This window comes from Aethalodelphis obliquidens, unplaced genomic scaffold, assembly GCF_003676395.1.
Source record: "Aethalodelphis obliquidens isolate GAN/ISIS:26980383/991018 unplaced genomic scaffold, ASM367639v1 scaffold12, whole genome shotgun sequence".
In the NCBI taxonomy this organism is placed as follows: Eukaryota; Metazoa; Chordata; class Mammalia; order Artiodactyla; family Delphinidae; genus Aethalodelphis; species Aethalodelphis obliquidens.
The window spans coordinates 25,150,450-25,165,939 of NW_020837956.1; the positions used below are offsets into that span (position 1 = coordinate 25,150,450).

Consider the following 15,490-nt stretch of genomic DNA (forward strand, 5'->3'; position numbering starts at 1 on the left):
CTGCAGCCAGCCCAATGTCTACTGCCACTTCAAGTAGTGGAAGAAGTACAGGGAAGTCTATAAGCTTTGCAGCAGAATTGCAGAGTATGATGTTTTTGCTTACAGATTAAAAACTTGAACATAGACCTGAAACCATAAAACTCCTATAAGAAAAGAAAATAAAAAAACTCCTTTAAGAAAACATAGGTGGTTTTCTCTAGGTGATTCTAGGAGGCCTCTTCATGAAATGGCAGTTTTGGTAGAAGATGTAGTACACACTCAGTTAATTTACATCCTGTGTGGCTGACAGGGTCTTGGTGCTCTGGCCTGGTGTCAGGCCTGAGCCTCCAAGGTGGGAGAGCCGAGTTCAGGACATTGTACCACCAAAGACCTCTCAGCCCCATGTAATATCAATTGGTGAGAGCTCTCCCAGAGATCTTCGTCTCAACACTAAGACCCAGCTCCACTTAACAGCCAGCAAGCTCCAGTGCTGGATGCTTCATGCCAAACAACTAGCAAGACAGGAACACAGCCCCACCCATTAGCAGAGAGGCTGCCTAAAGTCATTCTAAGTTCACAGACACCGCAAAACACACTGCCACATGCAGCCCCATCCACCAGAAAGACAAGATTCAGCCCCACCCACCAGAACACAGGCACCAGTCCCCTCCATCAGGAAGCCTACAAAAGCCACTGACCCAACCTCACCCACTGGGGGCAGACACCAAAAACAACAGGAACAACGAACCTGCAGCCTGTGAAAAGGAGACCCCAAACACAGTAAGTTAAGCAAAATGAGAAGACAGAGAAATATGCAGCAGACGAAGGAGCAAAGTAAAAGTCCACCAGACGAAACAAATGAAGAGGAAATAGGAAGTCTACCTGAAAAAAAATTCAGAGTAATGATAGTAAAGATGATCCAAAATCTTGGAAACAGAGAAAATACAAGAAACGTTTAACAAGGACCTAGGAGAACTAAAAAGCAAACAAACAATGATGAACAATACAATAAGTGAAATTAAAAATTCTCTAGAAGGAATCAGTAACTGAATAACTGAGGCTGTAGAACGGATAAGGGACCTGGAAGATAAAATAGTGGAAATAACTACCGCAGAGCAGAATAAAGAAAAAAGAATGAAAAGAATTGAGGACAGTCTCAGAGACCTCTGGGGCAACATGAAACGCACCAACATTCAAATTATAGGGGTCCCAGAAGAAGAAGAGAAAAAGAAAGGGTCTGAGAAAATATTTGAAGAGATTATAGTTGAAAACTTCCCTAATAAGGGAAAGGAAATAGTCAAGTCCAGGAAGTGCAGAGTCCCATACAGGATAAATCCAAGGAGAAACATGCCAAGACACATATTAATCAAACTATCAAAACTTAAATACAAAGAAAAAATATTAAAAGCAGCAAGGGAAAAGCAACAAATAACAAACAAGGGAATCCCCATAAGGTTAACAACTGATCTTTCAGCAGAAACTCTGCAAGCCAGAAGGGAGCGACAGGACATATTTAAAGTGATGAAAGGGAAAAACCTACAACCAAGCTTACTCTATCCAGTAAGGCTCTCATTCAGATTCGACGGAGAAATTAAAACCTTTACAGACAAGCAAAAGTTAAGAGAATTCAGCACCACCAAACCAGATTTACAACAAATGCTAAAGGAACTTCTCTAGGGAGGGAACACAAGAGAAGGAAAAAACCTACAAAAACAAACCCAAAACAATTAAGAAAATGGTAATAGGAACATACATATTGATAATGATGTTAAATGTAAATGGATTAAATGCTCCAACCAAAAGACGTAGACTGGCTGAATGGATACAAAAACAAGACCCATATATATGCTGTCTACAAGAGACCCACTTCAGACCTAGGGATACATACAGACTGAAAGTCTGGGATGGAAAAAGATATTCCATGCAAATGGGAATCGAAAGAAAGCTGGAGTAGCAGTTCTTATATCAGATAAAATAGACTTTAAAATAAAAACTATTACAAGAGACAAAGAAGGACACTACATAATGATCAAGGGATCAATCCAAGAAGAAGATACAATTGTACATATTTATGCACCCAACATAGGAGCACCTCAATACATAAGGCAAATGCTAAAAGCCATAAAAGGGGAAATCGACAGTAACACAATAATAGTAGGGGATTTAACACCCCACTTTCACCAATGGACAGATCATCCAAAATGAAAATAAATAAGGAAACACAAACTTTAAATGACACATTAGACAAGATGGACTCAATTGATATTTATAGGATATTCCCTCCAAAAACAACAGAATACACTTTCTTCTCAAGTGCTCATGGAACATTCTCCAGGATAGATCATATCTTGGGTCACAAATCAAGCCTTGGTAAATTTAAGAAAATTGAAATCGTATCAAGTATCTTTTCCAGCCACGATGCTATGAGACTAGATATCAATTACAGGAAAAAAATCTGTAAAAAATACAAACACGTGGAGGCTAAACAATACGCTACTAAATAACCAAGAGATCACTGAAGAAATCAAAAACTACCTAGAAACACCATCCTCAGGCTGACCATGGTGGACATTTTGAGGGCAGCTGATCCGCAACCTGTGTGCCCCGCACCACTTCCTGTGGAAGCTTGAGCCAGCCGTGTAGCTTTCTCCCTTTGTCTCATAACCATGTCCACCAATGCGAATTCTAATTCACCAGCTGCCCGCCTTAACAGATTCAAGAACAAGGGGAAAGACAGTACAGAAATGAGGCAGCACTGAATAGAGGTTAATGTGGAGTTCCGGAAAGCTAAGAAGTATGACCAGATGCTGAAAAGGAGAAACGTCAGCTCTTTTCCAGATGATGCTGCTTCTCCACTGCAGGAAAACCACAACAACCAGGGCACTGTAAATTGGTCTGTTGATGACATTGTCAAAGGCATAAATAGCAACAATTTGGAAAGCCAGCTCCAAGCTACTCAAGCTGCTAGGAAACTGCTTTCTAGGGAAAAACAGCCCCCCACAGACAGCATAATCTGGGCTGGTTTGATTCCAAAATTGTGTCCTTCTTGGGCAGAACTGATTGCAGTCCCATTCAGTTTGAATCTGCTTGGGCCTCACTAACATTGCTTCCAGGACATCAGAACAGACCAAGGCTGTGGTAGATGGAGGTGCTATCCCAGCATTCATTTCTCTGTTGGCATCTCCCCATGCTTACTTCAGTGAACAAGCTGTATGGGCTCTAGGAAACATTGCAGGTGATGGCTCAGTTTTCCGAGACTTGGTTATCAAGTATGGTGCAGTTGACCCACTGTTGGCACTTTTGGCGGTTCCTGATACGTCATTTTTAGCATGTGGTTACTTACATAATCTTACCTGGACACTTTCAAATCTTTGTCACAACAAGAATCCTGCACATCCCCTTAGATGCTGTTGAGCAAATTCTTCCTACTTTAGTTCATCTCCTGCATCACGATGATCCAGAAGTTTTAGCTGATACCTGCTGGGCTATTTCCTACCTTACCAATGGTCCAAATGAATGGATTGAAATGGTTGTGAAAACTGGGGTTGTACCCCCACTTGTGAAGCTTTTAGGAGCTACTGAATTGCCAATTGTGATTCCCACGCTAAGAGCCATAGGGAATATTGTCACTGGGACAGATGAACAGACTCAGGTTGTAATGGATGCAGGAGCACTTGCCATCTTTCCCAGCCTGCTAACAAACTCCAAAACTAATATTCAGAAGGAAGCTATGTGGACAATATCAAACATCACGGCTGGCTGCCAGGACAAGATATAACGAGTTGTAAATCATGGATTAGTCCCATTCCTTGTTGGCATTCTTTCTAAGGCAGACTTTAAGACACAAAAGGAAGCTGTATGGGCTGTGACCAACTATACAAGTGGCGGAACAGTTGAGCAGATCGTATACCTTGTTCATTGTGGCATAATAGAACCATTGATGAACCTCCTAACTGCAAAAGGCAACAGAATTATTCTGGTTATCCTGGATGCCATTTCAAATATCTTTCAGGCTGCTGAGAAACTAGGTGAAACTGAGAAACTTAATATAATGATTGAAGAATGTGGAGGTTTGGACAAAATTGAAGCTCTACAAAACCATGAAAATGAGTCTGTGTACAAAGCTTCATTAAATTTGATTGAGAAGTATTTCTCTGTGGAAGAAGAGGAAGATCAAAATTGTGCCAGAAACTACCTCTGAAGTGTATACATTCCAAGTTCAGGATGGCACTGCTGGGACCTTCAGCTTTTAGATTGTACCTCTGAGGCATAAAGTTGTTTGTTGTGTACTATGTTTGGCAGAAGTTTCTCTTACTGTTTCTCTACTAAGAACTCTTTTTACATGTGGTTTGTTATTGTAGCACTTTTTACAAAGAAACTATGCTTGAACAGTTCCAAGCTGTACATACTGTATGAAGCTTCTCCTCTCAATGGGTTTCTTATTTCTATGTGGGATTTCATATCTTGCAGTGTCCTGTAAATAAAGATTAAATTCCACCCTTTTCTTTACTTCAAAAAAAAAAATTACCTAGAAACAAATGACAGTGAAAACTCGATGACCCAAAACCTATGGGATGCAGCAAAAGCAGTTCTAAGAGGGAAGTTTATAGCAATACAATCCTACCTCAAGAAAAAAGAAAAATCTCAAATGAACAACCTAACCTTACACCTAAGAAGAACAACAAAAAAATCCCAAAGTTAGCAGAAGGAAAGAAATCATAAAGCTCAGATCAGAAATCAATGAAAAAGAAATGAAGGAAACAGTAGCAAAGATCAATAAAACTAAAAGCTGGTTCTTTGGGAAGATAAACATAATTGATAAACCATTAGCCAGACTCATCAAGAAAAAAAGGGAGAAGACTCAAATCAACAGAATTAGAAATGAAAAAGGGGCTTCCCTGGTGGCGCAGTGGTTGAGAGTCCGCCTGCCGATGCAGGAGGCACAGGTTCGTGCCCCGGTCCGGGAAGATCCCACATACCACGGAGCAGCTGGGCCCAGGAGCCATGGCCGCTGAGCCTGCGCGTCTGGAGCCTGTGCTCCGCAGCGGGAGAGGCCACAACTGTAAGAGGCCCGTGTACCGCAAAAAAAAAAAAAAAAAAATGAAATTGAGCTATTTTGTGGTGAGATGGATGGACCTAGAGCCTGTCATACAGAGTGAAGTAAGTCAGAAAAACAAATACTGTATGCTAACACATAATATGGAATCTAAAAAAACAAAAATGGTTCTGACAAACCTAGGGGCAGGACAGGAATAAAGACACAGACGTAGATAATGGACTTGAGCACGTGGGAAGGGGAAGGGGAAGCTGGGACAAAGTGAGAGAGTGGCATGGACATATATACACTACCAAATGTAAAATAGATAGCTAGTGGGACGCAGCTGCATAGCACAGGGAGATCAGCTCTGTGCTTTGTGACCACCTAGAGGGGTGGGATAGGGAGGGTGGGAGGGAGACACAAGAGGGAGGAGACATGGGGATATATGTATACATATAGCTGATTCACTTTGTTATACAGCAGAAACTAACACAACATTGTAAAGTTAACTATACTCCAATAAAGATGTTAAAAAAAAAAAAAAGAAAATCTGAAGATAATATTAAACAAGCGAAAAAACTGAGTAACCTATCCCAAAAAAGGAGATAGTTTCACTTGATGGATTTAATGGTGAATTCTTTACAACAATAAAGGAATAGATTATTCTATTTTATATAAACTGTTAACAGATCCCAGAAAAAAATAGAAAGCCTACCTAATTCATTATATAAGACAAAAGTGACTCTAATGCCAAGGCCCATTTTTGTATTTGTGTTTAATTACAAAAATAAAAAAAAAGTTATAACCCAATATCTTTTATATAAATATAGTTGTTAAAATCTTAATTAAAATAACAGTGAATAAAATTAAGCATTACATGAAAAGAAGAGTCTGTCATAACCAAATAGGATCAATTCCAAGAGGCAACACAGTTTCATGCTCAGAACAAGACAGCCTTCAGAACTGGACTGCTCGGGCTGAAATTCCAGCCCCATCATGGTCCACTGTGTGACCAGGGCAAGTTTCTTAACATTTGGTGCCTTAAGTCCCCTCATCTCTCACCTGGAGATAATCAGATAATACATTTAAAGTACTTTAGCACAGAGACCAGCACATAGTAAGCATTCAATAAATGCTAATTTTATTTATTTAGCTTATGATGATCTCAGGGATGTAAAAATGGTTCAGTATAAGGCACTGAGGACAGAACCCTTCAGTTGGTGGGAGGCAAGGTGTTGCCTAGAAATGAACTAGAAGAAACATAGAAAGAAACCAAGATCACAGAAACAAACATTAATCAGAATAATTACATAAATGTGGAATTATGAGTATATGTGAACATTTTAAAATAATAGTAGAATTAAATATAGGACATTTACCTTCTAAAGCATAGTAAAAGATTTAAAATTTTTTCTAATAGTGATAAAAATAGGAATTAAAAAAATAGGATGTAAATAGGATGACAGTGTCACCACAATTGTAACAATAGCAAAAATAAAAAGTGTTTAGTCTCATAATGAAAGGCGTGGTGTTGATTACACTAAAAAGCAGATCTAACAAGCTGTGTTCTAAAATGTTACTTTTTAAAAAGACTCAAAATATAGAAATAAATACCATGAAGATGCTTATCTTAGAAACATACATATATATCTCCAAAAACAAAAGGAGGGGGTAATTTTAATATCCCATAGTGGGAAATGATTAGGTAAATTATAGTAAATGTATTATTTTTCAGTCCTTAAAATGATCATACTAGAGTACTAGCTACTCTGTTAGGTCCTGTACTAGTCCTAGGAGTAGAAGCAAATAAATGTGGTCCTTGGCATCCTGGAGTTAACAGTCTGGGTGGGAGTTATAGAGACACCTCCTATGTGATGCCTCTACCTGTGTTACCCAGTCCAGATGTGGCATGATGATAAAGGAAGCCTCGGGGGCTTGAGAAGGATCACTGAAAAGGAGGGGAGGCATGAAGAAGGGGAGAGCCTGGACTGGAGGAGGCTAATCTGAGTCTTCAGAGATGGATATGAATTAGCCAAGTGAAGGAAGAGCAGAAAGGACATTGTGAGCCTGGCTCATAGCAGGTGCTCAGTAAATGTATTGTTATGAATGAAGCAGGGTGATGAGCAGGCAGAGATGGGGGAGATCAAGAGCTACTTAGAAGACAGACTGGCATCAGTGGTAACTCCTAGGTATGTGCGGGGGAAGGTGAGTGGGTGAAGAATGGTGCTACCAACTCTGATAGGAATAGGGGTAGAAGAGGATGCTTTTATGAGGGAAGACGAGGACTTCACTTCGGGTATGCTGAGGTATTGAGGTGCCTTTGGGACATCCAGGTGAGATGGAGAGTAATTTGGCAAGTGTAGAGCTCCACAGCTGGTCTGGTCACACTGTGGGGCTCAGTCGTGTGGGATCTTGGGCAGAGGAGAGGAAAGGAGTGAGGAAGACTTAGAGGGTCAGTGGGCTGGGAAGACAGTCTGGTTCCGGAAGCAATGGGAGGGAGGGATCGCACAGGCTGTCAGACGCACCTAAGAAAGAACTGAAAGCATCCACTGGCTTTGGCGCATGAAGTGGGATATTCCTGCTGTTAACCTGATACGTATCATTTTGGATCCTGAGTTTTTAAAAGAAGTTAGAAATCTAAAAGGTGGTCAAAGTCAGGAGAATAGCCAATGTTTCCTTGTTTTCCTCAGGCTATGATTTCCTCACAAGCCTCTCAATTATTTTGCAGAGGCTGGCATCTGACCCTCGATGTAAAGGAATGCCCCTTTCCAGCTTCCTGCTGAAGCCCATGCAGAGGATCACCCGCTACCCCCTCCTCATCAGAAGTGTAAGTGCCCAGCTGGGAGAAGCAGGACCCTTTGAGGTTCACAGAGGCTGATAGGGAGCCTCCAGATACACCAGCCACCCACCACGTGGTCCGACTATACTGTCTGGTGGACCAGGCACCGTGTGTGTGTGCGCGCGCACACGCCCATGGACACACATGCAGTCTGAAAGGATAAATCCTTGAAGTGGGCAAATAAAAGAGGTATCCATGGTCATTTGGGTTACCTGTCCTCCCCCTTCCCAGGAAGCTCCCTGGCCTCTCGGGGTCATGAGTGTATTTTGTCTAGGCAGGGCAACGCCCTCTAGAGGTCTCCAGCTGTGGAAAGAGTCCACAGTTAGTATGACCTTGGGGTCCAGTCTTCCTGCTGAGATCTGAATTCATCTACCAACTGAATGTGTAACCTAGACGTCCCAGCAGTCTCCAACTCAGTGTCCTAGACAGCTCATCATCGTCCCCTGGCTGTATCCTACCTCAGCTGGCTGACTACACAGTCCCTCTAAAATTCCATTCATCTTTTTGACACAAACAATGTTGGCCTCTCGAGCTGATACGCCTTCTAAGGAGAAGGCAGACTTTCAAAGGATTATTCCACAGGTAATCATTGAGGTAATTTTAATCATCTTACAAAGAAAAACAGTAGAAATAATATAAGACTGTTGCTTTTATTATGCCTTGATCTCCGGTTTGTAAGCCATGTTAACTCAATATAGACCTTATGTTACAGAATTAATGTCACAGTTCTGATACCAAATGGACCCGTTAATATACATTAATCCACAGTCCCTTACCTGAAATATTTGGGGCCAGATGTGTTTCAGAATTCAGAATGTAATTCAAATGCTGTATATTACATGACACCCCAACAAGCCTGGGCAGCACCGATAAGCAACACATTAATAGTCCTACAGAGAAATTCATGAATAATCACTATAAGTAGACATAAAAAGTTCATCTCTTCAGTTCAGGTCAAGTTTTGCCACTAAATGAGTAATGAAAACAGCTTTAGGCTTCCAGAGCTTTTTCATATCTTGGAACTATAAATGAAGCACAGGAGTCGTCTACTGATGGGCCCGCTAATTTCCAGAGGGACCACACAAATTTGCATTCTCTATCCCTTTACCTTTGGAACATTAGCGTGAAGTCACTTCTCAGTGAAATGAATGCATTTTCCTACATGCTGACAACATGGTTTTATTGTGTTTTTTCCGTGGCAGGGGATTCATTGCTTTCAGCAGATTTCTCAGAAGGATCAGTGACCCCCAAAATATAATGAAATGTTGCTATTCAGCAAGTTAACATACTTACCAAAGGCGCAGGCAGTTTATACTGGAGGGTTCACCCTAAAGGCACATGGCTTGTTACTGGGGGAAGTAGGGACGCACCCTTACACATACAGCCTATCCCCAGACCCAGCTAGAGGGCCACCAGAGACCCACAGGGCACTTGGTCCATGTAGCGCTTGGCCCACCCTCTTGTCACTGAGTCACCTGTCTCCCCGAGTACTCGGGGGCCCTGAGCCTCTCAAGGGTAAATGACTGTCTTGCCCACTATTGTATTTCCAGCGCCCAGCACCCGGATGGCAGGGCAGGTGGAAGACGTAAGACATCCCACATGACACAGCCCCCTCTCTTCCAGATTCTGGAGAACACCCCAGAAAATCACGTAGACCACTCCCCTCTGAAGCTGGCCCTCGAGCGGGCAGAGGAGCTCTGCTCGCAAGTTAATGAAGGAGTTCGGGAGAAGGAAAATTCAGACCGACTGGAGTGGATCCAGACTCACGTGCAGTGTGAAGGTCTCGCGGAGGTGAGGCCTGTGGGGCTGAGCTGGGTGCCGCCAGGCAGGCTCTGGGTGGGGAGCCAGGTTCGTGCCTTCCCCTAGTGTAGACAGTGTGTGCCTCAGCTCAGCCCATGCAGACTCACCCTCCTGCCCATTCTTGGGTTGTCATCTTCCTTTCTCATAAAGAGAGATGTTTTGAGTTCTTTGAATTCAGCCGGGAGAATCAGTATTCTGTGGTTTTGTAAGTAATTATTTTCACTATGCCAGTTTGAACTTTGAAGAGAAATAAATGTAAGGATCTTCTGTGCAAAAGTGAATGATTACAGCCACACTCCCACCTAGAAGGTCTACCGCACCTCCCTCAGGTCCAGGGCGCTGGCCTCGCCAGGGGTGCTGGGAGTTACAAAGTGACAGTTTCTTTCTCTTTAAGCAACTTGTTTTCAACTCCCTCACCAACTGCCTGGGACCCCGCAAGCTCCTGCACAGCGGAAAGCTGTACAAGACCAAGAGCAACAAGGAGCTGCACGGGTTCCTCTTCAATGACTTCCTGCTTCTCACCTACATGGTCAAGCAGTTTGCTGTTTCCTCGGGCTCCGAGAAACTTTTCAGCTCTAAGTCCAATGTTCAATTCAAAATGTATAAAATGGTAAGTGTCACATTCCTGGCAGTAGCATCAAGAGCACAACGAGGTGTTTCCTTTACTTTAAGGACCTCCTTCCCAGCCTGAGCCTTTCCTGTCCTCATGGGACTCTCTTCACCTGCCTCCAGACGGCTCACGCTTCCTTTGTCACTTCCCAGGGAAGAAGCCTAGTGTGGCTGGGCCTTCACTGCCCTCTGACAGCCACCAGCTGGATTCCAGCTATGGATTCCAGCTTCCTTCGCAGCAAACACGATGTGTGATCCCACCTCCGTCCACATTCAGCATCGGGTCTCTCCGTAAAACCAAGGCTGACGGGAAGGGTCAAGTGTCAGTGCCTGGAGGAGAGACCCTGTCACGTGAGCTGTCAAAGACACTCGGTGCTCCTGTCCCCACTTTAGTAACATCTGATCTACCCTAGATATTTACTTTCATGACACAGAGGCAGTTTCTTTTCTCCTAAGTAAAGGACTCTGGAAGCTAGACCCCTCTACTTCTCAACAAGGCTCTTCAGAACAGACAATTCTGGACGTAGGAGGGTGGAGTGTTCTGACCCATTTCACAGCCTGTGTTTTGGCCCTAATTCTTTCAGCCCATTTTCCTGAATGAAGCCTTGGTGAAACTGCCCACAGACCCTTCCAGCGATGAGCCTGTCTTCCACATTTCTCACATTGACCGGGTCTACACCCTCCGAACAGACAACATTAATGAGAGGTCAGTCCTGACCACGTGTGACCTGCCTTGAGGCCTAGGAGAAAGCCTGACCTCTCCCTCCACCATAAACCCACCTCCAGCCCATGCTCACGCCCTACTAATTCCTCCTCCACCACAGTCCCACTGGCAGGCCTTGGTTTAGACGTGCCAGGTTACCGCAAACGCCTCTAACACACTTTCCTGCTTCCAGCCTCTCCTCGGGATCTTCCGAAGTGGGAGAGCTAACACCTCACTTCCTACTGCAATCCCTCAGGGACAGTCTGTGCTCCTTCGCCTGCTCTCTGAGGCTGTCCTGTGCCTCTGGGTCTCAGTCCCATCCCTGCACTCCCGCCGGATTGTCTGCCCTCCCCCACTGCCCTCTGCATGGGTGCCTTCTTCCCTCCCTGCCTGGCCAGCTACGCGTCCTGTCCTCTGGGTGTAGCTCCTCCTCCGCTGCGTGCACAGCTCTCTGCAATAGAACCTGTCATTTGTCGTGCTGAGCTGCCATTGCATCTTCCATCTCTGTGCGCCCAGCACCTGACAAGTGCTTGGTGCCGTCAAGAACTTTCTAGAAATTCTCAGCTTGATCCTCAATTAGCAAACAAGTTCTTCAGTTGAGTTACTGTGAAGTCTATGATTGGGAACTTCTCAAAGCCAAGGTTAGCAAGCACAGAGCTCTGGGGCTCCTGGTGGACCTGTGAGCCGTGTGCGAAGTCTGCCCGATGGCACTCTGCTTCTCCTCCAGGACGGCCTGGGTCCAGAAGATCAAGGCGGCATCTGAGCAGTACATCGACACCGAAAAGAAGAAACGGGAGAAGGCTTATCAAGGTAGTGTGGGGGGGGGGGGCGGTGCCTGAGAGGGTTGGAACCAGCCACCAGGGGACCCTGGGCACTGGGCGGGGTCCCAGCTTCAGGGCACAGGCTGCTGCTCCTGCAGTGAGGGGATAAACAGGGACAGCCTGAAAGACCAGACTTGCCGCGGGCGAGCTCGGCAGAGCCCGCTCGGCCTCCCACAGCCGTTTCAAACCTCCTGGGGGCCTCCCTGAGCCCCCCCCCCACTGTCCCCTACATAGACGGGGGTCATCCAGTGCGAGCCCTGGGACCTCCCTTCTCTCTGTGGCAAGGTCTCTGTCCCTCCTCCCCACACACACTCTTCACTCCTGTTTCCAGGAAGAGGGGTCTGTCCTTTGCATAACCAGCCCTGCCTCTGCTTGGTCCATTTTGCTCCATCAAACTTCACTTCTACAGCCCGTTTCCCCTCTGCTCCTCCCCCACCCAGCCTCTACCCCACCCCTCCTCCAGGTCCAGCCAGCCTCCTCCCAGCACTGGGTTCGGGACCCTACACTCAGAGCCTTTCACTCCGCTTGCTGTCCCATCAATCTGTGCGAATGGCTTGCTCACACGACGTCAGTGACCACCCCCAACAACTTGGCTCGCTTTCCCCAACAGCAGGAAATTGAGGCCCCTCCCTCCCCCGGACCTCATGACACCCCTGAGGGTCCTTGTACCATCAGATCTTCTTTCATCATCTCCTTCCTAGCTCTGCTTCCTCCCACCCTACCCCAAGAGTTCTGAGCCTCCCTCCCTCGTGTCACCCCAGCTTCAGTGGTCACGGCTGGCCTGCTGTCCCTGCAGCCCCTGCTCTCCAGAAACACCTGCACCACTCCTCCTGTTGGATTAACCTCCTTCCAGAAGTAGCTCCTCCCGATAATCTCAGTGGCCGGTAGTATTGTCCTTGGGCGCACACTGGAAATGTGCTCTCTGACCATCCCCATCCCCCTGCATCTCTAGACAGTTGCAGAGTCCCGCATAGATTCTCTCCGTGGTTCTCTTCCCCATTTGCATAGCCCTGTCCTCTCCTGGTGGCACAGCCCTATTAAGACCCTCCAGTCTCCCACCAGGCTCTGGCACAAGGCCCCTCCCTAAGTCCTCCCACTTAGGTTCCTGGCTGCTGGAGTTGCAGCTCTTTATGTTTTTTTATTCAGGTTTCCCTTATTTTGTTATATACTCCTGAAAGGTATATGTAAATCGGCTTTTGCTAATTGAATCTTATTTTAATGGTACTTTAAAGGCATGTTATTGAAAAATCAATGATTGAATCTTTTCAGAAAGCATATAATGATCTCTTAATTGGTCGAAGATAAATCGAAGTTTTTCTTTACACCATTATCTGTACATATTGTTATGCACTTTCCACGTGTTCCATTCTTTAGACCTTTATTACTTAACTCTGTGCCAGGCCCTGTGCTAGGCTTAACTGGGCCTACAAAATGAATATGGCCCAGCCCTGCCTTCAAGGGGAACTGAATGCCAGTGCCTGCTGGGCGGGTGGGCACATAGGAGGGGTGGGCCACTTCTCACAGAGAAGGTTCTACTTGCCCTGAGCTTTGAAAAGTCAGTAGCTCACCAAGCAGCTTTTGTTAGTTTTTAAACCCCTAAGGGCAAACCCTGCTTAACTAACTTTATAGTTACCAAGATAATCTGAGTTCACTAACTCATTTCTCTCCATATTAAAAGTGTTTCTGAGTACCTCCTAAAATAAGGTCTTAAGTAAAAGTTTATAAGCTAAAGTGTTTACATGTAATTGGAATTATGGTGAGTGGTTAAGAAAGTAGACTTTGAGGGCTTCCCTGGTGGTCCAGTCCACTTGCACTGCAGGGGGCACGGGTTCAATCCCTGGTTGGGGAACTAAGATCCCACATGCCACGCAGCACAGCCAAAAAAAATAATAATTAAAAATAAATTCTAAAAAAAGAAAGTGGACTTTGGTATCTGATGTGTTTTGACCTTGCCGTTTTAGAAGCTCTGTGACATAAGCACGTTATAGTCATTTCTAAGACTCAGTTTTCTCATACATGACAATGGCAGTTATAAAGAGCTACGTTGTAAATGTGCAGTTTAAGTATTATAACATGTAAAAGTCGATCACATGCCTAACACAAAGTAAGTATCCAATAAATGTTAGCTGCTTTTAAGTGCTGAATGAATATAATGTATGGTGATGTTATTACTATTACTACTTGCTAGGCAGTTGAGGGGTTAACACAAGGATGAATAAACAGTCTGTGCTCTGCCATGGCCCCTCCTGACAGAGGGGATGGACTGACAACAGAAGTTCAGACCCAGCAGGCTGTGGGATGCACAGAGGAGGGAAGGGATCCAGGAGGTGAGATTGGACCTGCATGTTGAAGGATGTGTAGGATGCTGATGGGCAGAGATGGTGGCGAGGTACCCTAGCAGGCGACACAGCCTGGGCAAAGTCACAGAGCAGCCAGATGCTGCCAGGCCCAGTTCAGTGGCACGTGAGGCTGGGGAGTGCTGGGGTTGGTCAGAAAGACAAAACTATCTACAGCTTAGCGTCATCACTCTGCTGTCTGCATTCTGAGAGAAGAAATTAACATCACTACTCTTCCTCTTTTGTAGCTCGCTCTCAAAAGTCTTCAGGCATCGGGCGTCTGATGGTGCATGTCATTGAAGCTACAGAACTAAAAGCCTGTAAACCAAATGGTAAATGCTTCTTTCATTCAACTGGTGTGGTAACTACCCTGCTCTTTGCTGATAACTCTTCTGAACATTGAATAACGGGACACTTTTTAAAAGTCAGTATTTCCAGTGCCACTAAAATGGTTATTGGACCAAAATTATTATCACTCTAGTTTCCCAATAAATACCGATGCCTCCTTCCTCAGTGCTTCTGAGTAGAGAAGGCAGGAAGCAAGCTGCACTGACACATGCTCATAGGGAGCAGCCCTGGCATTCGCGCCCACAGTCCCTCCCCAGGTTTATGATGCTGTCAGCACTGGGAACAGAGACCACAAGGCAGATGCAGACCCTCAGGCAGTGACCCCTGCGGCCGTGGTCTATAGAGAAACATCTGTGTAGATCCTGCTTCTGCTCGAAGAAGGCCCTCTTGTCACATGCCACATGTATACTGGTTTGTTTTTGTTCAGGAAAGAGCAATCCATACTGTGAAATCAGCATGGGCTCCCAGAGCTACACCACCAGAACCCTTCAGGACACACTAAATCCCAAGTGGAATTTTAACTGCCAGTTCTTTATTAAGGATCTTTATCAGGATGTGCTGTGTCTTACCATGTTCGACAGAGACCAGTTTTCACCAGATGGTAAAGTATAACTCCGGGGGGTGGGGGCGGGGATATGAAGTTTCCCCCATACTCTAGGATCTGGGGTCTGGAAGCCGGGTGCTCAGCCTTGTTTTTACCCCAAGACACCTAAGGGCAGTGACACAGGCCATGGTCCTCAGCAGCTCTCAGTGGCTGCAGGTGGGATACCTTCTCAGGGGAAAGGGGGGGTGGCCTCAGGTGTGTTTCAGGTCTTTGACCCCAGTCACCCCTGCTTACCTAATGGAAACGCTGTGCTCCTGGCACCTACTGAATGGGTGAGCCACTCCCTGACCAAAGAGGCTTGGATTCCCAGCAGTTTGAGTTTCCCTCACACAAATCCCTTGTTCTGCATGCATCCATCCATTCACAGTATCCAACGGCCATTAACCAAAAGAAGTTACTTGTTTTGAATTTGA

The 15,490-nt window shown here is 45.2% G+C and overlaps 1 protein-coding gene and 1 pseudogene across 10 annotated transcripts in view; both read left to right on the forward strand.

Moving 5' to 3' along the window:
- Positions 1-15,490, forward strand: part of ITSN2 (intersectin 2) — a 160,826-nt gene that overhangs the window by 144,528 nt on the left and 808 nt on the right. For 9 of the 10 annotated variants that reach the window (XM_027113696.1, XM_027113702.1, XM_027113694.1 and 6 more), the window contains 7 exons: positions 7,746-7,844; positions 9,480-9,647; positions 10,051-10,266; positions 10,850-10,971; positions 11,696-11,778; positions 14,374-14,457; positions 14,901-15,074. In XM_027113696.1, coding sequence (XP_026969497.1) covers positions 7,746-7,844; positions 9,480-9,647; positions 10,051-10,266; positions 10,850-10,971; positions 11,696-11,778; positions 14,374-14,457; positions 14,901-15,074 — 946 coding nt within the window. Of the gene's footprint in view, positions 1-7,745; positions 7,845-9,479; positions 9,648-10,050; positions 10,267-10,418; positions 10,669-10,849; positions 10,972-11,695; positions 11,779-14,373; positions 14,458-14,900; positions 15,075-15,490 lie in introns of those variants that run through there. The other variant, XM_027113703.1, reaches the window with a different exon arrangement.
- LOC113623981 (importin subunit alpha-1 pseudogene) lies at positions 2,433-4,488 on the forward strand (annotated as a pseudogene).